Source organism: Channa argus, chromosome 5 (assembly GCF_033026475.1).
Source record: "Channa argus isolate prfri chromosome 5, Channa argus male v1.0, whole genome shotgun sequence".
Lineage (NCBI taxonomy): Eukaryota > Metazoa > Chordata > Actinopteri > Anabantiformes > Channidae > Channa > Channa argus.
The window spans coordinates 354413-380584 of NC_090201.1; the positions used below are offsets into that span (position 1 = coordinate 354413).

At 39.3% G+C, this 26172-nt stretch overlaps 1 protein-coding gene across 3 annotated transcripts in view; it reads right to left on the reverse strand.

The window, feature by feature from the left end:
* Positions 1 to 13000: 13000 nt before the first annotated feature.
* klhdc8a (kelch domain containing 8A) overlaps positions 13001 to 26172 on the reverse strand; it is a 48674-nt gene continuing 35502 nt past the window's right edge. For 2 of the 3 annotated variants that reach the window (XM_067505571.1, XM_067505572.1), the window contains 3 exons: positions 18354 to 18455; positions 16425 to 16573; positions 13001 to 14192 (listed from right to left, as the gene is read on the reverse strand). In XM_067505571.1, the coding sequence (XP_067361672.1) occupies positions 14139 to 14192; positions 16425 to 16573; positions 18354 to 18455 (305 nt within the window). In that variant the 3' untranslated portion in view covers positions 13001 to 14138. Of the gene's footprint in view, positions 14193 to 16424; positions 16574 to 18337; positions 18456 to 26172 lie in introns of those variants that run through there. The other variant, XM_067505573.1, reaches the window with a different exon arrangement.

Sequence of the window (26172 nt, forward strand, 5' to 3'; positions counted from 1 at the left end):
CCCCACCGCTCCCTTTGCTGTCCTCCATTACCACCACCAACCTCCCACCCCTCCTCTCTATTGCGCACCAGCACATCAACTCCCTCCCTCCACCACAATGAGTGTGGAAATTTGTCCCGGTGCGGTGCCAGTCTCCTCCACAAGCCTACTAATTTACTACCAGGGGGTCGAGATCGAAGTTTAATGTAACAATAGGCCCAGATTTCTGAATGAGCTTACACACAGGCACGTTCAGCTCTATGTCAGCAGAGTGGGTTTTGGAGAACAAGCGGAGGTTTTATAATAATATCAAAGTGACCTGTAACTCAACTAAAGTAAGAAACAGGAGTCCTAACGTTTAATTTAAAATGACATGATATTCATATAGAATAGTATTCATAACAATGAATTTAATTTAAATGAATAAATAAGTCTTTTAGGGACCCATATTGAATGGCTATTCAAGATGGTTGAATTGGACACTAAAGTAGGCCTGGAGTTTGACCCAGGGTGCAGCTCACTGCAATCAGCACAATGACAATGAACACAACTTAATCTTATAATCACATAATTATGATTAAACAGTATTGTACAAGCCAGAAGGTTTTTTAATCTTTACACTTTCTCATCTATTATGGTATTAAATGGGTTTCTACAGCCACCTGTGGAGTTCCCCAAGGCTCAATCCTAGGGCGACTTTTATTTAAAAGTGATACAGTTTAGTTAAACCCAAACATGCTAAACCATTAATTATACTGATGTAGACAACACTCACAAATTAACCCGGCTCTATCACCGGGCAGCAGTCGGAAAGATCATTGCTGCAGGTGCGCTGAGCAAATGATTGACTGAGTGTTTCCGAACATCCCCCAGTTACAGACAAAACTGAAATGATTATCTTGGGTGCAAAGAGCAAATGGTGAAAACTAATTCTTCCAAACATTCACATTTTCTACCTTAGCTTAACATCTTGATCTATCTTGTCATTCACGTACTGTAATGCACTGTGGGATACCGAAGTTCGGTTTTATCTAAGAGAAACAGAAAGTATGTTTTGTGTTATCCGACAGATAAATTGCACACTGCCTCAGCGTCTTCGTGTGTTTCCTAGCAGTGCAGTGGACCTACAGTAGTAATGTTCCCAGAGGACCTGCAGTTTTGTTGTGCTGTTTGCCTGTTGCTATACAGCTCAGTCTCTCAGCTCAGCATCAGCAGCTCCAGCATTGCCCAGAGAGCATAGAGTGCACTCCATACCCCCCCACCCACCCCCACCCCCATGCAGGCAGTGCCAGTTTGCACACAGCATAAACAAGCAGCAATGATGGGGGAATGACTCAGTCACACCGTGATGCACTGCAGTCTGCGGGTAGATATGTTCGGTACTTTTAACCCAGGACTGTGCAGGAAATAAGTATATGTTATTTATGCCAGTCAATATTTTGTTAAACCAAGGGATTTGTTGAATTTTTTATTATTTGAGTTCTTGATTGTTTCAGTTCAGTAGTTCTGAAATAGAGATGCGTTCGAAGTTGCAACTGTCAGCTCCTATGTTAAAGGGCTGGACTAAATATTATATATAAATATTGCATTAACCTTAAAAGAACTAAAACAATTTTCTATAAAAAAGTCCCAAAAGTAAGTGGACAAATACCTGCTCAGCTGCTCCATGGTCAGGTGTGCATTCGATTTGCTCTTGGAATCTGTCAGCTCTGTTAACGCCATATTGATAATGTCCAAATCTTACCTTCGGGTGAAATTCTGAAGGCATTGTTGGTGATATTTTGGTCTTAGTCAAGTTAAGGGGTCTGTTTACCTGATAATAAAAGACATAAATTATTGGTTGAAGCTATTTAGTGTATATGATCTGATGGTTTTTAGGTTTTATCTCTACACTACTCATAGTTCTCATTGCAACAATAACATCCAACAACAGTATTTGTACTATAAGATTACCGATGATGAAACGTCAAGAAAGCTGGAAATGAGGTCAGGAATTAATGAGTAACAGAAATCCCATACCAAGGAGAAAACATGAGTGTAAAGATATATGGTTTTGTTGCTCATTATTTTGTCATTTACACTTGATTCAATCCAGGTAAACAAACTGGATGGTCACCTGCAACCCCACTGTGCATTAACATGTGCCCTGCTGCCTTCAGACGAGGAAACGTTTCATACAGTGTAAAGCAGCTGTGGACGAAAAAAAGCATGTCAGTTAATTATATTAAGTATAAATCAACGGGGACACTGTGCTCTGAGTTCTCCGTGCAATAACACCAAGAACGGGCATTGCACTCCTTTATATCATCGAAATTTCAATTGCAGGAAATGTTTAAAACACTGGTTGTAAAAGGACATATTGTTTGACTGATTTTGACATAGCAGAGTAATTGTGAAACCAGGCGTGCAATAATCCCCAGTCAGAAGGGAGAGTACACAAGAAAAAGTCCCCCTTTACCCAACAGTAAAATGTTTTATGTCGAAGTCCTGCAACTGTGTGTTGGTGCATTTTGGCCCAATCTGAGAGCTGCTTAAAGCTTTAAAAAAGTAAGCCCAATTTAACAATTAAGCACATACAAAACTAGGTGAAGCTGAGGGGTTATCAATTTATTTGAAGAGGAAATTAGCGTCAGGTGACCATCAGTTGTGAGTATTTGAGGCCCTGCCTTTTATAAAGAACAGAAAGGTCTTGGTGATCAAAGTCTAATCTTTGGAAGGTCAGTCTTAGTGTGTGTCATGGCGTGAACTAGGCAATAAGACCTGAGGTTAACATCAACATCAACTTCTATTAAAAACCAAACTATACAATAAGCCTGGAATAGACAGTGCAGTCCAGAGTTAGTCTGAATGCCAACAAACGCTGATATAAAGGAATCTGAATTTTGTTTAAATTGGAGTTGAGCTGACTGGACCTCCGTCCGGGCGCAATGTGGATCAGCTCTGTCTCCTTCAGCATAACAGTGTTTAACTGTCACATATTTGTCTTGAACTCTGCAACTTGACACCATCTCAGTCCCTGACCAAACAAAAGTAGAACATGGCTGGTTTTGTTTGACTTTATGAAATATTTGTAGCCCCCGCACTGCAAAACATTTATTACATCAGTGTCTCAGACTTGATTCAGGAATGGGTATCCCAGTCTAATTAAGAATGTATTTTAACGCACAGATGGGAATATCAATAAAAAGCATCAAAAACAACCTCACCCATTTGCTACACCCAGCTGTACTAGCTGATAACAATATAATGTGGCGTGTACTCACACCACATACACCAGTGGCACCTGAGGGGCAGGGGCAAGAAAAATCTTTACCATGTGGCTTCTCTTTCACACACACTTACAAAGCAATGACAGCAGCTGTCAAACTGGGTGCATGGCAGCTTGAGGTCATACACGTGTAACCAGGAGAATATTGATAAATGGTCGGATGAGAGAGTTGCCAGGAGGAAGCTGCTACTCTCCTGAAAGAACATAGCAGCCCATATACAGTTTGCTTAAAGTCATGTGAATAATGTTGTTTGGACAGATAAGACCAAAGGGAACTTTTGGGTTTGAAAGTTAAGTCTTATGCTTGGTGACAAGCAAACACTGCATTTCAACAGAAGAACCTTATCCCATCTCTGAAATGTGGTTGTAGGAGCAATCATGATTCTGACCTGCTTCACTGCCTCTGGACCAGGATGGATTGCCTTCATTGATGGAACGATAATTTCTTATTGGATAAGCAAATTCTACAGGAAAATGTGAAGGTATCGATCCATGAACTGAAGCTTAACAGAAAGTGATTGATGCAGCAAGACATTGACCCTAAACACAAGAGCTAATGCCGAATGAATGTAATGTTCTGAAATACCTGAGCTCAATCCTAAGAAAACTGAAAGGACCTGAAGCGGAACCTTTTCAGTAAAGAGATGTGGCCTAAAATCTGCTCAACCCAATGTACAGTACAGGGAGGAAGTTTTTCCACTTTATCCCTGTACTGCAGTCACACCAGTTACTGAAGGTCGACTTTTCCCCTCACAGATATTTAGGACTGGATAACTTACCACAATAAATGATTCTAAAAATGTATTATTATGTCTCATAAGATATTTATTTAATTGTTTTCCCTTTATCGCAGTTTTAGAATTGGATGAAAATTATCAATCATGTTTTTATGCCAAAAGAGAGAACATTTAAAAAGGTTTGCAAACTTTGGCTCATAATGTACAATGTAACTTAAAGATGCAGTGTGCAAAGTGTTTTGTGATTAAAAAAAAAGGGCAGAGGAAGCTTCCAGTGACACAAACTCACTGAACAGCATTGATGCAGAGATATTCAGAGATCACACTGTAATATTCTTTTTTACTGTAATTTGAAAACTACAACTACATGTACCTGAAGGGCTGTGCAGAGCGTGGAACATGACGAATGGTGACTGTATCAGAGCAGGGAAGGGAAGCTGGGCAGAGCGGAAAGGTCTGGTTCTGCGTCTCAATGTAGCACAAGCTTACAGTTGCAGTAAACATTGTTTAAACCCCTGTGCAAATTAAGGGCTTCATTGGTTTTACCAGATGTGATTCAGATTGAACATATCAAATACCCGAAGCAGGAGTTTGTTGACTACACGTCAGCAATATGGCTAAGTCAAAAGAATTCACAGGGTCAGAAAGGTCACAGGTCTCAATTGAAAATGAGACTCAATGTGTCTCAATGAGGGGAACCTGTATAAATAAAGAATAATAAAAATGAATAAAAAAAGACTGAAGAACCTGAATGTTTTTTGAGACACCACTGGAGGCCTAGTTCACAAGTTCAACGTAACGGGAACAGCGGCCACACCACCTGGAAGTGTCAGAAAAAAGAAGCTATCAGGGGATTTCCAAGGAGACAGGAAGAGAAAAACCTTGAGGGACTGCAAAAAGACCTGCAGCAAGACTTGAGGCTTCAGGTTGCACAGTAAGGCGAAAAGTGGATTCCAGTATGCTACACAAAAGCTTTAGAATTCTGTTCTATGAAGTAATAAAAGAAAATTGGAACAGTTTGGGCCCACGGATAAGCTGGAGGAACCACATGTAACATTAGCTGTGATAAACTATATAAGTCCGTCTGGTTTGATTTGTTCATTGCATTGAGAAATTTCCCTAATACACCTAATTTGCAATGGGCACTGAATATGTTTGACTTGGGATGAATCTGTGACAGGAAGCCCTGGGATGAGGAGGTGCATGACTCCACAAAATACACTTAATACCTAACATTATGTAGAAAGGACCATTTGAATGAAAAATAATGGAAAAGCATCGTCTCTATTCCCCATAATGCATCAAATATGTAACACAAGGTACTTGCTTTGCCACAGAACACATAAGGTACCGAATGGTGATTTGTCTGAGCACGTAAAACGTCTTATTTTGTTCATATTTCACAAACCCCAGTCAACACTGTTCATTTAATCTGTTTAATTAAAGAGCTTACAATATGACGGCTCATGGCATTTCAGACTCCCGATGCTGACTCATGCATACTCCAGTGTACAGAGTTCCTTGTGTACATACTGTATGTGTTTCTAGATGCTGCACTGGCTCGGTGCTCCACAGTGAGTCTGGCCCTGTAGCAATACAGCAGTGGAGAATGGGCGGAGGATTCATTGCTAGATTCAGCACACTTGATACACTCTTAGTCTTTGTAATAGATGAGATCTAAGTTGTTGATGACCTTTGTATTCCAGTTTACATGACTAAAAATCAGATGTATCAATGACGTTTGTCTTATTTTGATGTCTATGGTGTAGTCTGTACTTTAATGCATCTCTTTATCAGTCTACACAAAAGCATGGCTGTCCACTAGTTTATGATTACCTTAAAAACTTTATATTATTTATAATAAATATATGATTTATTTTGTTAAATATAGTATCACTGACAAAGCAGCATTACTGCTGTTCTTCCACAGCTCAGTGTCCTCAGATTTGATGGTGGAAGACCAAGAAGAATACTACATTAAAGATAATATCTACTAAGGTATTAAAAAAAATCGGTTTAATAAAAAAAAGAATGATTCCCTGTTCGGTCTATTTTTTGTTTCTCGTAGCACATTGTGGGTGTGTGTGTGCATAGAGCTCTGCCTCCACACCATGTATCTTACCCAGTTTCATGAAGCCTGTGTAACATCATTTTTTTATGCACCACCCTGAACAACACTTTTAGTCATGTTAGCTTGACTAGCTACCACCAAACTAACTAAAAAACCAAAAAAAAAAAAACAAGAGCTACTTTGGAAATCACCAGTGTACGGTGACAGACAATAGTATAAAACACAGACTTGGCCAAGATATAAAATATTAATGTTTAATGTGTCATAAAAGAGGGCTACCACAGTCCCACAAGGTGCCGTTGACGTTGGCGTTGGTCGATAAAATGGCAGATGAGGTGGAAGGTGGGCGGAGTTTTCCAGAGCACTTTTCAGAGTGAATATCTTACACTTGAAGTGTTCATCTGCTTTGACACTGCACATTTTACACTGGTGAATCCAACTCTAGATATTCTCACCAACACAGAGGCTGATCTTACTCTTCCTGATGTTGGAATGACTCTGGAACAGTCAATCGACCTTGTCACTAGATATTTTCCGCTGGCGAATTTACTGTGTACGCTGGCTGGATTTTGGCTTTAGAGTGGGGCATAGCACTGACTGCCATTGAAGAGTGTTGATGTGTAGGGTGACATGTAGACATATATAGTATGGGGTCCTTCTGCGGGTTGATTTTTCAACCCACTTTTCTAAAACCAGGAAGTGAGGTGAGAATGGAAGACAAAACAGTGCCGGGCCCCTGCAATGCTTCGGCAGAGCGGCTGTCCCTGGCAACGCTGAGGCGGTCTGTGCCAGTTTTGGGCCACTTCTATCCTGGGGCTTCTTTGAGCCTAGAAGAATGTCAGGGGGGAGATTTGGAAACGTTCCCTCAACTCAGGATGAATGGCTGTCCACCGAACACACTCCTCCTCTCTCTATCCCGTCGCCTCCAACCTTCCTCCTCTACACACAGAGGAGCAGCAGAAAAATGCGACAGGCCTGAGTTCAAGTGCTCAGTTCTCCTCATTCTCCTGCGAGTCGTTCAATCCCCTGGTGAGAGTTCTGTCTCTAATGATCCAGATAAATTAGCTTTAAAGACATTTTGACTATGATTCCAGTTGATTACTGAGATCTGAAGAAAAATGTAATCATTAGAAAGATTTAGTACATAGAAATCTGAAATCTGAAATGCCAGGTACTGGACTGCATGTGTACAGAGGTGAGCTATTGTTTCATCTAGCTAGCAATGAACATACACTCTGAGTATGTGGTGGAAGTGTGTCTGTGTTTGTGTTCAGCTCAGTCACTCACTGAACCCACCAGTAGCTCCTGTTCTGTTACTTCCCTCCATTGTCTCGTATTGTCTCTTATGATGCAAACTTTTGAGCCCATTGCTTAATGTTTTCAACTTGCTCAGACCAGGGGGCACCTGCAGAAAACTCTGGAGTGGGTGGCAGGTGAATTTCACGGGGGGCACACGGTGAATACTAAATTAGATATCAAAAGATAAGACTTAATCTTAATAGTCACAAGTGTAAATATGTGATTATCGTGATTAAAAAATAACAACGTTGAGATAAAATTTGGAGCAAAACAGTTTACGAAATGAAAAGTCCCATTTTGAACTGCCACCACGAACATCACCAACTTCAAAGCTGCTACCCACTACCACCCCCAGATCCTCGCCCTTATGTCAGAGTTCCAGAGGATCCCGACTGGAACAGAGAGCAATAATAAATATCAGAGGGTCATACTGATCACTGTCACACACTTGTCTCTTTTTTTTTCTTCATTTGTTTTTCTTCATTAATTTTTTATTATTTAATACCTACATTATAGTGCCAAATTGTAGACTAACCTGGACTAACAAAGACTTTAAAGTGCTTGAACAACTTTTTCCCCCATAATGTTGGACGTGTTTAAAACAGCAAAGAGGTGAACCTCTGTGGTGAATCTTATGATTTGAATTTGGGAACATTAATGCACAGTAATTGGCCTGTACTGTCAGTGGGGGCGGCAGTGGCGTACTTGGTAGAGTGGCAGCCCACTGAGCTTAGGGTCGGAGGTTCGTGCCCCGCAGTTCCAAGCTGTGTCCAAATTGTTTCGAAGAAATGAATGTAAGCAACAAAGAGGAAAAGACATACTATGCCTATAGATGTAGCTTAGAAGTTTCGATGTTCAGCTTTCACACTTGTCTAAATTAACAAAATAAAGCAAAAGCAAGAATCAAGTTGTTCATAAAGCAGAAGCACAGTTGGAAGAATTGGTGAATTGCCTCATGCTACTTTTTTGTGCGTGTGTTTGCTTGTCCTTTCGGCTTATCCAGGAAACTCAGGGTCACCACAGCAGATCATTAGTCCGCATGTTGATTTGGCACAGTTTTTACACCAGATGTCCTTCCTGGCACAACCCCACCCAGTGCTGGGGATGGGGATGGGTTGTTAGGAGTCCAGTGTCATGCCCAGGGACACCTCAACATGTGGTTAGGAAGAGTGGGGCGCAAACCTCCGACCCTGTGGTTGTTGGGCAGCCACTTTACCCACTGAGCCACTGCCACCCTGCCTCTTACTACTAACGAACGTAAAACGAGCACTGAATCTTTATGATCTTATTAATTATACAAATGCAAAGCACACTCACTAAAATAAGCGGATATCCAAGCACGGTTGGCTCCTGGTTAGTCTGTTTGAAAACCAGTATTTTTGATCTCTGCTACATCTTCCTTCCTGAAATGTACATACAGTATATAAAATTTAAGCTACCAGCTAAATTTAAAGACCCAAATTCGTGTTTCTTAACAGAAATGTTAAACCAGAGACCGGACCCTCCAGGAATCTCCAGGAATAGTGCAATCGCAAAAAATTCATTTAACCAATCCCCTGTGAATTCTGCACAACCTTGCAATTTAAAACAGAAATTTTAAAACATCACAACACGCATCACATCAATTTAAGGCCACAAACAAATCATAAAAACGTCTGCAAAATCCTGGAGGGACTGAGAGACTTAGAATTGCAATGCTAGACAACCAAAAAGTGATGTAATATGGTTGTATTAGAAACATTGATTGACTTGAGTCGACTACCCCTATTTGGGGTAGTGAGACAAAAAAATCCCTGTGTGGCCCCAAAATAATTTTCACAGGACACATCCAACTATTAACAAGGTTTCATGCTGTGAATTTTATTTCTGGTACAGTTTCAAATCACTAAAATGTTGTCTGAGACTAAACCAGTGAGCAATTTTGGCCCAAGCCAAGAAGTACAAGTACAGAGTGAGGATAAAGTATGAGACAGTAGTAATGGGGGACATTAACCCAAACGGTTGTGGTGAAGAAGGAGCCCACAGTTTACCAGTCAGTCTAGATTCTAACCTTATCTATGGTCTTAAGTTTTGGGTAGTGACCAAAAAAGCGTGTTCAGCTGTCACGTTTTTTTTTTACAAAATAGAGTCTGGAAATATGAATGGAGCACAGAGTGGAGCTGATGCTCTTTCAGCTCCTAAGTAGCAAGTTAAATTGGTTTGGGCATCTTGTGACTTGGCATTGGAGTTTTCCGGTTCATGTTCGACTGAGAAGGTGTTTTAGGGCCAATTGAAAACAGGGTGGAGAGCTTCCATATATCATCGGGCTGGGAGAGGGAAGTCAGGACTACAGTGTGTCAGCTGCAAGTGAGACCCAACTCCGGATAAGTACAGAAGGAATGGATGGAAGAACACTTATGACTTCCCGGTTCCTGCATTACAAATCTTTTAATATTATTATAATATTCCCTCATATTCCTAATTTGAGGGTCTGTCACCCAGCAGGATTTTCAGCTGCATTGTTCAGACTGTTTGAAGAAACATCACATAAAGAAGTAAGAACAGCTCACTCCTTATCATTTTTTAATAATACGTTCGTTCTTAATCCGTTGAATGAGGGAAAACATACAGCGTCTTCAAAACCACACGACCAAGAGCCCACATGGTCGTCATCCGGCAAACATACCCACAGATAAGCTTGTTAGGAGTAATGCTAGAGTGGCTACCCCCATGACCCTCACCCTGCAGGTAGCAGGGGTCCAACTAGTCTTCCCACAGTTTACAGACATCCAAGTTCAACTTTGCCCTACTACCCTTACTGTACTGTACAGCTTTGGTGCACACCATTTACTGTTTTTGTAGAGCCATTAATTGGTATTTGATGCACTGATGCTGCCTCGTTCTGAGGTCTTTACAAAAATAAAAGGATCCAGTTTATTATAAATTGAATTGTATTGGAAGATGTGTGTCAAAGGATGGAAGAACTGATTAAAGAGTTACTTTTTTAGACAGAAGCTCTACACAAAACACTGAAATCTAAGGTGTGACAAGCCGCAAATTAATTGTCTTTTCCTTATATCCGTGCGTGTGCACGCACGTGTGTGTTTATATGGGTGGGTGAAGAGTAACCACCTGCAGGCAGCACATGGTTCACCCATTAAACAAAACAGACATGCCCATCACATCATGGTGAGCTGAAGACAAAAATAGTTTGAGATCAGAGAGCAGTGTGGAGCACACCATGCTTTTCTTAAAGGGCCATACCAGTGTTTTTGCAAGTTTTGTGTCTTGGCCCACTCACTGCTTATCTTGTGAATGTTGTTTGCAATACTGATCTTTTGGGATAAAAATGCTTCATTTTTATGGAGGAATCACTTGTTCATTTGTTGGTGAGGCAGGACGACGTTTTTAGTAGTTTTAGTAAGTTAATCCATCAGAATAAACATTATGTCTCCTTTTATTTGGGCTGGCATTTTGAAAGACAACCCAACTAAAAACAGCCTTTGCAAAATGAGTGGTGGCAATGTAAACATGCCAGAAAAATGATAATGATTCTTCAGTAAGTGGAGGCAGATTTAACGGTTAGCTGCTGCTGGGCTCGGTGTGTGCTTCCAAATCACTATACTTACTATTCTTATGGTGCTCGTCTTCAGTCTGACTTCTCTGTTTTCTCTTGGACCCCAACCCAAATTTTGGCCTTAAATGTCTTCTTAAGTATTTTCATTGTATGCAATAATAAACAAGATAATTTAATTCGTACTTAAAAACACTTCACTTTAATTCTATAAAGACTGGATATTATTTTAGTTAGTATGTTCCATAACAACACAGTTTAAGCATTAAGTAAACACCAGCTCATATAAATGACAAATTTAACAAAACAAACAGCTTTTACATATGAAATCGTAAATTTCACATTCAGACAAAATCCAAAGTCTTAAAAAACGCAAATGCTGCTTCCCAGCTTCTGGACATCAGTGAAAACATATAGATCCACTTAATGAGGACAGAATTAAAGGTGCTTTTGGTTTTGCTTTTCTTTGACTCTCTGTGTTGGACATGAGATAGACTGAAGACCGGTCCAGGGTGGACCAACATCATAAAGGTGAATATTTGCCTCACTAAACCTTAATATGCGAAAGGATGTGAAAGCCATGGGTTAAATATAAACCTTACAGATTCTTCTTGTTTCCATAACTTAACCCACTTCCTTTCGTTGTTGGAAGGTTTCTACATTTGTCTACAGATCGGAAACAAAATCCTGTTAATATGAAACTTCATTAAGACAAAATATGGTTACATCACTCATGACCTATATTTCAAAGGAATACTTGGTTTCACACAATTACTGTTTGAATACCTTTTCCTTAATTTTATTATAAGAATATTTAAATTATAAATTTTTAGACTAATTCTCACCAAAAGTTTGAACAAAGCTAAGTAACGTTTTTTATTAAGGTATTTTGAGGAAGGATGATCTAATCTACTTGTTTTTATCTTTAGTACTGTAGTGCTGTTTTGTGACTTTTCTATTTTGAGGACAAAATCCATTCTGCTTTTTGATGTCTGTGTTTGACAATGTTCCAGAAACTGAGTTTATCACATGCCTGACAGGTGTTGCTGTATGACGTATGTATATGATGATCCCACATCATCCTAAAGGAGGATGTGATATTACACTGGGGAAAGCTGAGGTGTCCAGATATTCTGCATTATAAACTTTTAGTGTTTAGTTTGTTTTCAGGTTACACCGTTTAAGAAGTACAAGTTTCCAATGAACTCAATCCGCCTCCCAGGCTGACACCTGTTAGCCTGCGGGATTTCAGCACTGGTTTTTAATAGTCACTCATATATATGTGTGTGTGTGTGTGTGTGTGCATATATAAATATATATATATATATATATATATATATATATATATATATATATATATATATATACATACACACATATATACACACACACATATGTATATACTTCTTATATATATATATATATATATACTTCATCCTGTTTTTTCTTTCTAACTAGATTAAATCTGGTTCATTTGCCTTTGTGCGTGATGTTTACAGTATTTACAGTATGAAGAAACACCAATGTAGCATCTGCTGCATCTTGCAGGGGAATTGTGTTGAGAGACAATACACAAAGTGTAGATCACTCAATCACAAATAATTCCAATAACAATCTTTCTTTGTCAGAAAGCGGCTTTGTGCAAGGTGATCGGAGCTGGTCCCAATTGTCACTGGGCAAAAGGACTGTGGAAGGTAACTAGATTAACCAGAATAAACCCGCAAAAGCATGGGAGAACATGTTAACTCCAGACAGGAAGGCCACAGCCAGCATGTGGATTTGAACCAGAGACCACATTGACACATTAAAATAACTAATTATGTATCCTTAGATAACAGAATGCATACTTACTTTGGGATAGCGAACAATTTCCATGCAATTTTAACAGATAAAATATTGCTTATCATGATGTCTCTGTACACTCAGCATAAGAATGTGTCATTTTTTTTTAAACACTTTTATGTACATCACCATATGAAATGACAACATACCTACTTTCTTGGTGAAGCCTTGGCCGAGTTAAAACGATTGTATGGGTTCCTGTGTGTAACCACTGCCATCTAGTGGAGAAAAACAACACACACAAATCCCGGCTCACATTTATTCCACTCAATATGACTACTCATATTATCCTTTCAATATTACATGACATGTATCGAGTGTAAGACAGAATCATGGTTGCTCATGTTGTAGGGTAAAATCAATTAAAAAGTTGAATTTGTCATATATTGAGAATATTACACATTGTACTTATCTAAGCCAAAGAGACAAGAGCTTGCCTATAATGACAGCCAACACTAAAAGTTCGTAGAATAAGTCTAATTGACATCAAAACATCACAACCTGAGTGTAACAATGTTAAGTGATTACAACACATGCTGCACAAATGAAACACTGAAAAGGAAAAAAATTGTATTGCTGCAGGAATAAAACAACAGTCAAACAAGAGAAATAGGCTCAATTAGTAGGCCTACAACAGCAGTCGGCTAACCACATTAACATCCTATGTAGGCATGGTGTTAAAGTAGATGCATGATCATAATCACAAATGTGCACTGTTACAGCACAGAAGAGTGATAATACAGCATCCTCAGTGTAATTACAACAATACATTACACTAGAAATTATTGATGGCAAAATCAACTCCCACCCAGTGTTAATTACTTTAGTGCAAAATCTGTTACAGTACAGTTCACTTGCAAATATTCTCCATGTATAATTACTTTTTTGCTAGATTATATTAAATTACATACAAATATTGCAGTTATGTAATTAAACTAAATTAAAATCTTAGCTGGTAATGACCCTGTCTAAAAATGCTCAGTGGTTAACAAGCTGCACACAGTAAATAAAAACACCAGCAATAAAACAGACGACATAAAATGCATATTTAGCGTAAGTCCTCTTTATATTTTATGTCTCCATTTCTAGACATAAAAGCTACAAAATGTTCTCTTCTCAAGTATGCACTACAACGTACAATCCAGAAGTGTTAAAGTATCAAGAACTCAGTATAAAGAAAGAGCCAGCTCCTCCATTGTCAGGTTTGTGCATGCATGAAGATCTTAATGTCAGTAATGCCCAGCAGGGGGCAGTGTTAACTGTTACATTAACATGAAAGAGCCAAGAGATTTCCATGCAGGCTCCACCGCTTTCAGTTCTTTGAATTCTTCCAAGATATTGCAAAAGTCTGATTTAGGATTTTTGTACAAAGAAGAGGAAGTAGAATCTCTACAGATACTCTTCTTCCTTCACATAGAGGATCTCAACAGCTGAGCTGGGAACCTGAGAGAAAGTGAAAATACGAATGATTAGTTGCCAACGTCAGGAAATATTCTCATACTGGCAGGAGATAACCACAAACAATCCCTTTCAGTACTTCAGTAAAGAAACTGCTTAATCATGGAATCAACTGTAGTCATTTCAATAAAAGCCATAGGAAAAGACTGACTGCCGCATCCTGGTTTAGTGAATTTTTAATACAGACCATTATATGTCATATCAAAGACCTGCTTTAAACTTGCACCAAAACTCATTCCACACAGTGGCTGAAACAATGCTGCAACAACTTTTTGTATTAGGCACATGATACGCACTGACCCAGAAGGCATTTTTCCATAGACAACTGATGGAAAAAGAAATTCTTCCGAGCATAACAAACCCAACCCCTCTCTTTTTCATCTGCTTGTAAAATCACAGCCAATGTAGTATTTTATGTGTACAGGGAGCCAACTGGAAGAAGATCCCAGTGCACATGCTTTTTGGGCCCCATAAGTTTCTCACTATGACAAATGGGATCCTGAATAATACCAGTAATTATAGTGTTTGCTGCAAAGAAGTCATAATTCGTTAAAGGCAGATATCTGTATTTGTATCCTTTATCTTGTACTGATCGATGCTGAATTAACTGAGAGAAAATGTGATTAAAGTACTGCAGGGCTGCCAGAGCAAAATAAGTCAAATGTTACTACACTACACCCCAAAGATAGTGTTACTATGAGTATTCCAAGGCCATATCTGCTATACTACAGACCACTAAACATCTCTAAACATTTGTACCCACATTTATTTAAAAATCTGCATAATCTGCCGGGTAAATGGGCACTTGCTGTCGCTCTGATACAGGATGAGAGGCTGTTTCAAATGTATTACACAGAGTAATAAGGGTCTGTGTAGATACATGAGAATCCTGGAAAGAGGAGAGATTATGGAAAGTCCTGCCAGCTCGTCCGGGAACTTTTTCTGAATGATGGCCGATTTGTCTTTTGCTTTTTTTACTTGAATGGAAAAGCAACATGCAAAACACCTCATTCTAATCAAAAGCAATTAAAAACGTTGCCCTATAATGTCTTTAGCTGTTCAGCACCTCCTCCACCTTTGCATGTTAATTGTTGCACTCACCAAACCTTGATTCCGAGTTCTGTACTACACACTACTACTAAGTGTTTTCTGAAGTTTTAAAGTATCATTCAGTCCTAATCTGCAGATAAATTCATGACTCCAAGTGCCAGAAACATCTGTACAGCATATTTGCAGTTTAATGGTAACTGAGCTGACTCCTGATGAGTTTTTAACTATGTCTGTAGTTAAAGTTTTCTGTGTTTGCATTTCTAAATTGCTGCTGCGCGGGTTGAACTTTGTGGGTCTGGTTTCAGGTATTTTGGGTCAATGACACAGTCAGTCTACGTTCTGATGTTGGGAAGCCTTGTTGTACATACCAGTTGGTTTCTGTACATCACATCACAGAGCTCTCTCTATATCAGCCAGTATTTGTGAAAAACGACACTGATCAAATAAAATGTCCTTAATGGATTAAGGGAGTCAACTGGTTGAAACTGTGACTGTGACTGATTTGGAGCATGGAGAGCTGATGTATAATCTCGGACTTTAAAAGAAAAGATCCTCCTTCCCTTTTGAAAGTGAATCAAAGTTAACTGTGTATTTGATTCATTACTGTGTTGCAAATATGTGTAAAATCCTCACATTTGAATAATGAATCCTGCAGTGAATGATCCGGGTTAATTATGAGCAGAACTAATTGTGGCGATGGGTGTAGATTAAAGCCGTAAGGTAAATTCAGTTGAATCTGGTGTTAAATGACAATGATAACAGAAGCCACGTTTGGCTTTAATGCGTAGTAGAAGAGAAATTTGATCTGAGTTATTGCTGATGATGTTTTAATACAGTTGTCGGATATACAACAATAGGAAAACACAACTCTCTAGGTGTGATCCTGATGGACAGACATCCAATGAGTAGGCATACAGCTTTTGTCAATAGCGTCCCTGTTCACTAACCCTTCACTTCAGAATTTCACTCCATATTAAACGACACTCAGCAGATGGGGATTACACTCTGCACTAAGGGGGGGGTCTAAAAATAAACACGTAAACTTTTTAATGGAAGCTACTGTCACGGATACTAAAATATGAAATGCTCTTCAGTTACACTTAATTCTGTTCACTTGAACTTAAGCACTCTTTGTAATGTCTGCAGTTAAACTGCGGCCCTGTCTACCTGGTTGACTCCTCCCACCACCAGGAGGCGGTCTCTGATGACAATGGAGGAAGTGGAGCATCGGGGGAAGGTCATGGGAGCCAGCCTCTCCCACTTTTTCTTCTGAGGATGAAAGGCCTCCACAGTGTCCAGCGCTGCGGGCTCATGACCTGGAGAGCACAGCAGGACACACACACACACACATAAATGTAAATAGAGAGAAATATCTGAGAGAATAATGGAGCAAGACAATATCTTCTGCTTTAATCCAGCTAAATTTACAGTGTAGTTGATAAAGGCTAAATCTGCTATATTAATGTTTGAATAATGGGACGACCATAAACTGGGAGCCAGTGATTTGAGTCCTGGTCCTCCTGGCTAGATGCCTAAGTGTCCCTTGGCATGACCCCAAACTTGTCCGTAGTTTCTGCTACTTTCTTGTAATTCGTTTTGGATAAAAGTGCAAACTAAATCACTAGTCGTAAATCAAATCGAATCAAAGTGTTTATTGTCATTGGAACGCTGAGGAAAGCATGTTTCCCTGTACTATCAATTGTTGCTGTCCACAGTGAATGTCAAATACAAGCAGTTAACTTGTATTTGACTATTGTATTGTATTATAAACTATAAACTACATAATAAATAGTAGTAATAGCAATAGAAATATGAACTATTTAACTGAAGATAGATACATTTCGAGGCCTAATAAAACAGTACCATAAAATATCTAAAGCGTTTTTTTTACAACTGAGTATAACTTAGTATTTTGAAAGACTTAAAATAAAAGTGCACAATGTTAGAAGTGTGAGTGCTGAAAAACGTGGGCTTCAGTAGACGCTGAGACGGATCCACAGAGGAGCTGAAGTGCAGCTCATGGAGTCAGTCTGCTAAGATGGGAGAGAGGAGGTGTGGCAGTAATGGCAGCGCTCACATCATCTGGTTAAATGGCATTTACTTGCACCTTGCCATCGTTATGTATGTGGTGTGTGGGCTCTGCATAGATGGCTGTGGTGCACCCGGGGGAGCAGGGAGCGAAGTCCAATCAAGTGTATTGACTTATATCTATGCTGCACTGGCAGCCATCAAACAAATCACTAATTTGTCTCTAAACGTCTCTGTAATTTGCCAAATACCTCAGTGGTGGTGAAACAGCATAAGCATTAATATTAGTAAATACGGCAACCAAGACAGTTAATAAAAATGGTGAAATGATAGATGATAGCCATTTATTAATGCTCTCCAGGCAGTTTTAAAGGGTAAATACTGTGCCAATCAGCTCAACACCATAAGACCACAATGTTAATATGCCATATGTCCAGCCTCCTCTAGCCTGGAGGTGGATTCTGACTTTATGAAGAATATGAAGTTACATCACACTGTGTTAACTGCTGGGGGTCACAAGCACTATCTTGTGAAACTATTTATGGTCTCTTCACCTGTGCCTGCCACGGTGGTTAGAAATAGGTTACTGCATATCTTTAATTTGGCTAAATTCATTCAAATGTGAGAAATATTTTATTTTAATAACCAACAATGGTATTTGGGAAAATTAATAATGATACACATGGACATGATAGTTTGAGTACAATCATAGCATAGCATCAAAGCATCACTGACCCACCGTGGTGACACTTTTCAAAATCACCAAAGAAAATCAAACTCCAGGTAATAGAAGTTGTACACTATGGGGACAGAGGATGTTATGTTATTTAACATAATGTTGTGTATATTATTTTACATAAATTAATGATAGTATGATAGTGCTCACGCACATCCCTGTCTTGAATATCAAGTAAAAAACAACTAGACTGTGCACCTCAAACACACCATATAAACACTTTTAAGTGTGTTTTTTTCTATCAAGATGTTTCCACATGAATCATGCCACAGGGATTTCACATAAACATGTTTGTGCGGCAGAAATTTCAGTTTACCATTTGTCTCTCTTACCAAGCCCTCCTGCTACCACCATCCGGCCACGCAGGAAAGCAGCAGCAAAGTCAGCTCTCTTGGTTTTCATCGCCACTGTCTCCTCTGACTTCAGCCAGATACCTACAGAAGAAGAAAAGACAGCTGGAGTGAGCAAATGTGTGTGTGCGCCTGTGAGCAAGCTTATTAAAGGCTCTGAATCCAAAACTCAATCCCAAGTCATATTTTATACCCCTTCCCCTTCATTGTTCAGTGCTCCCTGGTTTTCAAGCTTCCCCCCTCAAATCGGAGTCATAAGAGGTGGTGGTTGAAATATGTCCCTATGAAATGCGACAACCGTTCAAGACTACTACACGTCATCAGAGCCGAATAAGCACCGTCATTCACTGCAGACATCTTCATAAAACCATACACTGACTGTATCAGCACAGAGACACCTTAGTATCACTGTTCACATCTACACATGTTAATTAGATGTACTAACGAGTTCTCCTACCCTGAGAGAATTGATGCAATACCTAAATCATTAAATACAATACAATTAGTTCTGTTTTTGTTTAGCAAATTTCCATAACACATAAAACAACATGAAACTAACGTAAGCCTGTGGTTAATACAATTTTACTGGTCGTGGTGGGGGTGGGGAGGGGATTGGGCCAAAGTGGCACTGTGGTCTGACCTTCAGCTGCAAGGTTGCTGCTGAGTGGGTTTTCACAGTGTGATCTGCACGAGCAGGTTATCCACAATACAGCTGCAGCAAGGACAAAAACTACACACACACACACACACACACACACACACTTACATCTGACAAGGACACACAAAGGTTAGATCAGAAACAGAAACAGGGAATGGGAAGGTTAAAGTTAGACTCTAAAAAGAACTAGGAACATGAAGTGGTGATGCTGTTGTCGGCCTTTTGGCCCACTGTTTTCAGAGTGAAGTTCAATTAAATTAAATTAAATCGAAGAAGAGCAGATGACAGGATCACTTCAAATGGATCTAGTCATGGGACTGCTTCCTGTTTAGCAATGAAAAAGTAAATTGTTGGTCCAAGGAAGCTATCCTGACCTTTGCTACAGTAGCAAGCTACAATTCCTCAGAAAACACTAGTAATATTCACAATGTGTAATTCATTCTTGTGTGATTGCATGAAGTTTATTTTCTTGTTAACTTATCTTCCTGAAGTTAATATATTTTTATGGGTCTAAATATGTTGTGATGTATGATTTGTACTATGAAAAGGCAGTTGTGCGTTTTAACAGGAAGGTTATTTTACAAACAAAACTGCAGATGTTGATTAATTTACACTTTTGTTCTGAAAATAACCTGGGAAGGAAAAATTAAGCTGCTAATCAGAGCAGAATATTCTGAGGCTGCTGGTAGCTTGTGGAGCATGTATGTCGAGAGATACTGGGTACATCCCAAGTCTCCCACGTGTTGTCCTTGCGTCTTAGTCCCTTCCCACGAAAGATGCATGAAAGAGACACAAGGAGAGAGGAACCCAGGAAATGTGTTGTCAGACATAACGCATCCTTTTTTCTGCAGCAACATCTGTTTTTGACAATCAGCTGTCAGCTGTACTTTAGGGTTACTGCGCTGTCTCAGTTTTTATTTGCTCATGTACACACTGTGTTTCACACACTCACGTGTGTAAAATAAAAGTGTACATTGTGCATTTGTATTGTGCTCAGATCAGCTGCACCATCCAATCAACAACAGGTTTCCAATAAAGGTGTGTGTTTGTCCATGGGGGGGCAACCAAGGATTGAGAAACGATCTTATAAGAGACATGAGAAGTACACACTGTAAAAGCTTTGTGTCACTAATTGTTTCTGAGTCTGGCACCTTGCATTAAACTGGTGACAGTCCTAGAAAAAGCGTCATTTACTGGGAGTCCACATGAAAATGGAGACATGATTGGCCTGGTCTCCTGAACCCACACTGACGCTGGACTCTATTTTAAGGTTGCTGTTGTAAAGTATAGCTGTTTGGCTGTCGGTAGCTCCTGAGGAGCTGATTTGTGTTTACCGGGTTGAGCGGCTGGAAGAAATTTACCAAACAAAAGTGCAGGCTCAGCCGGATCAAATCAGCCTTGTTTGCATTTACTGATTCATTGATTTTATTGACTCACCACCATCTGTTGTGAGCAAGGGAGAATCGGCCTATAGTGAAATGACACAGTTCACTGTGCTGTTTGGGGGTCAGCATGGGCACCAAGCACTCGGAGTGAGAAAGTTTAATTTTTCTATTGCTGACCCCTGTCCACCACAACATTACAACCACCAAAAGGCTGATTTGTTTCTTGCTTTGTTCATCATTGTGAATAGTGTTACTGTGTGATTTATTTATGGTAGGAGCTTGATGCTGGGCTTCAGCTACCACTGCCTGAAGCAGAGTATTTTAAAATTCTGCATCGCTTTTTATTGGAGCCTTTGCCATGAGATCGAGCACGCGAGGATCAATTTATTTATTTCCTGACCGTAGAAAAACATTATAGGGGGATTTGTTTTGTAGGTGGTGGTTGTAGTTATGTATCTGCATTTTAACAAATTCATTTCACTTTGTAATGAGTATAGATGCTCCTTCTTGTCTATGTCTATGAGGTTAGTCTTTGTCTTCTGCCATCAAGTGGGTGGTTATAAATTCCCACTAGACTCAGTGAAGCTTTTGCAGAAAGTGTTTAAAGTCATGTTCAAATGACTTGAGCAACATTTAATTTGTCATTTAAGTTAGTATCTTTTCCTCTGGCTAAAACTTACTACTTTCTGAATCTTTCAACCAACTTTTCATCCATATTATCAGTGAATTTCATTTGTCAAGCAAGTGCTACATCACAATAAACTGTTCCTCCAACTTGACGTCCTGGATCATATTTCAAGGGGTTAGTGTTGTCCACAAAACGCTGGTACTGTCAAAATGGAAGCCCCACTACTGGAAACTGTATCAACTAATGAAATAGCTACTGGCAGCTTTGATCCTAAAATATATGGCAACAGAAAAAATGTGTCAAGCTACAGGTGTGGAAGACATGACAATATTAATTTATTTCCCTAATCATTTGACACTTACGATTGACAACAAACACTGTTTTCTACAAACCTCATGTGGTCCTTCACACTCAAAGTACGATGATAATATTTCTCTTTCTCAGACAGATTTTGAAGAAATGTTCTTTTTCTGTTAGGTTTTGTTGTCTTGATTATCTGAAAGAAGCCCAGACTGGGGAGAATCGTGACAGAGGAAGAAAGATAACTTCATTAGGAAGGAAAAAGAACCAGAAAGAAGAATAGAGATAGAACACGCAGAGCTATCTATCTCTGTTATACTCCCTTTTATTATTTCTTACACTTGTTTTTCTATTTTCTTCCTATGCTCCTTCTCCCTTATTGTCTTCTTATTCCCTTTGCATTCTCTTGCTCACTTTCTCATTTACCCTCAGCCCTTTTCTTAAACACCAGGCACAGACAGCAAGGTCAAGAGAAACAAATAGAGGGAGGGAGAATCAAACAAAGATAAGTAGCCAGATGGTGAGCCTTCCTGCATGTTGGAGCAGTGTGTGATGAAGGGCTGTGTTTTCCTTTCCAGTCTGCTTAAGCTGCACTGAAGGAGCACACAGTAGAGATCACAGCTGGCTGTCCACTCTGTTCTCCTCAGAGGAAAATCCTCTTTGTGTATCTGTTTATTTTTGAAATCATTTTAAGGTTTAGAAAATTCCAGCAGTTACTCTGTGGTCAAGAACAAGGCTGCCACTAACTGCAACTAACTGAAACCACCGAGTAATGAAAGCATAAAATCATGTTCAGATTCTTTTTCATCTCCGTTACAGATTTTAATAGAGATTTTAGATGGTTTTGGAAGTTTTTGTTCTACTACTTAGAAAAAGTTTGGGTTCTTTGGTTAATAACACCAATCAGGCGTAAGATTCTGACCAACGGTGCAATTTAATGCGATACAATACAGTGGCTCTGCTGTGAATTCTCCTTCACAGCAAAGTAATAATTTCTCAGTTTTTAGGTTGAAACAACGAGGTTGTTTTGGTTCTAAAATTATGTATTATGCATTAGTTAAAACATTTTCAAATGATATGCAGCCCTAGTCTCCATTTACTGTTTCACTTGATTCTTCTATTTAACTTCTTACATTTACTTTTCTACATCATAATGAATTGGGGGGGGGGGTGCTATCTGTAAACTTACAGTAGTATCCAGTTTTTCTTAATACATCTAAGAGAACATCAAACATAATGAAATTTTGTGGACAGGAGAGGTTGCAGACAAAAGATCATCTCACCTGCACGTGCTGTGATCAACATTACTGGGTCATATTGTATGAAGCTCTATACAAATCATACACACGATTAATAATTTGGGATATTTTGTTTCATTTTCATAATTTACAATCATTTCCAAAAAGCGTTATGATCAAGTTGTTCTCGCATGTGGTATTAATAAGCAAACTAGATTTGTTAGTTGACCCAGTTTAGTGGGGTCACCTTTAATTCAGCTCTACAAGATCTAGAGACAGATTGCTTTACTATCCATCAGTAGCAATATCTCCACACACACACACACACACACACACACACACACACACACACACACACACGTGCATGCAATCTGCTGTCACACTGTGATATTTGATTAGAATGGTTTGGAACAATTTGTTGTAAATTAATAATGATAACTGCATAAAGTGACTGAGGCAGAGCAGGGAGAGGGACAGCTTGGGGAGGCCAAATGGATTTGTTTTACATCTTATGCTAGTTCTAGCTTAAGCTGCATGTTGTTATCAAATTAATAGTAGTAGGTTTGATCTATTGCCATCAGCTACAAAGAAGTTCTGTTTGTATATCGATCTGGTTCAAGACCATGACTACTGACATTCCCTTTAGCCTAAGACAGTAAACATATTCAATCCCCATGCATCAGACATCATCATGTTACTCTGCCACTGTGAGCATTTCCATTCATCAACCCATTAAAAATAAATGACATTTTCTAAACTGCGCTTACAGTGTTACGGACTGGGTTTACTTGTTTAAATTACAGTTGTGTCAACACATAACGCTGCAGATTTATGGTTCAATCCTCTGAGATGAAGTTGCAGCTGTAGGCCTGATTCCTATTTGCTTTGGAAGGATTACAAGGGTCTTCATACCAAGATTCTCTTTGTAGGATGCAGGGAAAACACACCAGCATGTATTATTCTCCTCTGGAGGGAGATGGCAGAGAAGAATAAAGAAATGAAGAGAGAGAACAGCCAGCGAGAGAGAGAGAGAACAGACAGGGAGACGGAGTGACAACAGAATGAAGTAGAAGCGACCCTCTGAAGACGGGGCTTTGTAGTCTGTGTGGTGGTAATTTCGTCCACAGGTCTTTGTAATTGTCCCTCATGATTAAAACTACAAAAACATGGTGATTGGTTTTCGGTCTTTGATGGATTCTCTCTGTCACGGATAAATGTCAGACAGTGTAATACTTTTGACAGAATCTCACAACTACAGCTGTATGTAGTAGCTGTTGTAGTATTTTTAATAATTAGATATTGGCTCACAGCCATGGCCATAACAAGACCTTTATTCCTATTTTTTTGTCTTTTGGGCAGTTTTTACTCACATTAGACATAAATCAGATCTACAACATGGGAATATATTTGTTACTAGTTGCCCTCATGGGGGCCGCATCATTTGTGCTTATTGTTAGTGTTGCCTGTGCTCTACTTGCTTGGGCATGAGAGACTGATCAAAGAGTTTCTTTGTGAGATGCAGAAGCAGCAGCACAATTCATTAACTCTGGGGAAAGCAACAGAATTATAAATTGCATTAGAAGTGCAAGCTCGCACAAATTACAAAAAACATATGTCCATTTTTAAACAAAACAGGTCTGTGCAGTAAAAAGCCACTGTGTCTTAACAGCATCCAAGAAACCGTGAAGATGAGGCAAATTAGTCTGACAACATATCAAATAACAAATGTGCTACAATATTGTACAATTTAAATCAGATTCTGCTAATTCACAAACCAACACAAGCATGTCTCAGGTGGCTCGGATGTTGTCCCAGCATGCAATGGAACAATGGAATCACTTTATCTCTGCTTTCATCATTGTATCTGCGATGCTGCACTGTTTCAACTTTTGTCCATATTTCCACAAGTCAATATGAGTGAATACAATTACATTCCAAGTAATCGTGTTTGCACCGTTACTGGGAATCGCAATCTTGACCGTGGGAATACAAAAAATAAAAAATAAAAATTAAGGATTGTACCAATGAATCTCATTGAGGCATTTGGGTTGTTGTTTGAAACTTGTTATGATTTACATAATGAATGGATGCAAATGAGAAATGTAGAGGTGCATTAGTGGTTCAATCCCTCTCACTTGGCCAGTATGTTGACGTGTCCTTGGGCAAGACATTGAACCCCAAGTTGCTCCTGGTGGGTAAAGCCAGCACCTTGCATGACAGCAATGTGCATTTATTGTTAAGTATCAAGTTCCTACCAAGAACATTGAATGCATATTATGAATTTTATTTTATTTTTTAGGAAACCAAACCTATGCACTTTTTTTGGAAAATAAATTAGGTTTTGTTTGTCTACTCATTTGTTCTGAAGATTGTAATCTCCATCTATAACGCAGTCGTGCTCTCCCTCACTTCACCAAAGCTTTTTTATTATCTTTAGATCCCTTAGTAAGTCAGACTATATATTTCCTTGTTTTTAGTGTCAATAAAAAATTGTTTTATTAGTCACATATTCTAGTCACCTTGAGTCTCATCCTCATCTTTAATCCTAATAGTTTGTCCTTATATAACTGCAGACAGATTAGCCTTCTGCTAAAAAGTGAGTAACTGCTGTGAAAAATAGATTTTTTTAGAAGTGCTTAAAGCCAAGACGTGCTGTGGACCCACCAATACTGAAACCTGTGGCCCAACGTTACACAAAATGGAAGTTACGCTGCATACGACTGTATGAGCCAACCAAGAGTTTCCTCAGTTTTGGTTTTATGTAGTATGTATTGTGCATTGTGTTATGTTTCTGCGTACTGATGATGTCATTAGTCACATCATATAGCTTTGATAGTTTACCTTTTAAGTTTGTTGTGCAGTTGTCAAGGGAACAATGCAACGCAAAGGGTTTGTGCAAGACTGGCATCAGCTCAGCTACTGAAGGGTGCAGACGTGACACAGTAGCTGGAGCAGAGGAACTGACTACAAGGTGGTGTGGACTGCCGCAACAAGGTAGAAGAAAAAGGTTCAGTGTGTAGCTGTGGAGACACACGGTTTCTTAACGAGTTCTGGGAGTTCAGTAAGTTCAGCCATACTTTAAAAAACGTGTTTGATGAAGCTGTTTGCGAACGTGCTAGTGATATTACTGTACTTCAACTTGTGTGTACAATTGATCGGTCATTGGCTAAGTTGAGAAGCAAATACAATAAATGTTCGTCATACAATGTTGAGCAAAGTTTTTGCTGGAGCATCAGATTTGTCAGTTTCGAGTAAGATCGCCTCTACATTAGTACGAAACCATCTCTGCACGGGCTAAACAATACTCAGCGAATGATGGAAGGAGAAGTTGATCCAGCTGTTGATCCAGACAGCGTGGAGAAATGAAAGGTGAGGCCAAGTCTCAAGGCCACGGAGAATGCTTTACAAAATCTGACAGAGAAAAGGAAGGCCAAGCAGGACCAGCTGGCGAAACTAAAGACCAAGATGCACTATTTCGTGGAAGAGAACTGTTGCAATGTGGTGGAAACCAAGCTGTTGCCAGAGTTCTACAATGTGCTCGAGGAGTTTTGTGGCATAAATACCTCACTCAAAGAAGTGAACCAGGAGCTTA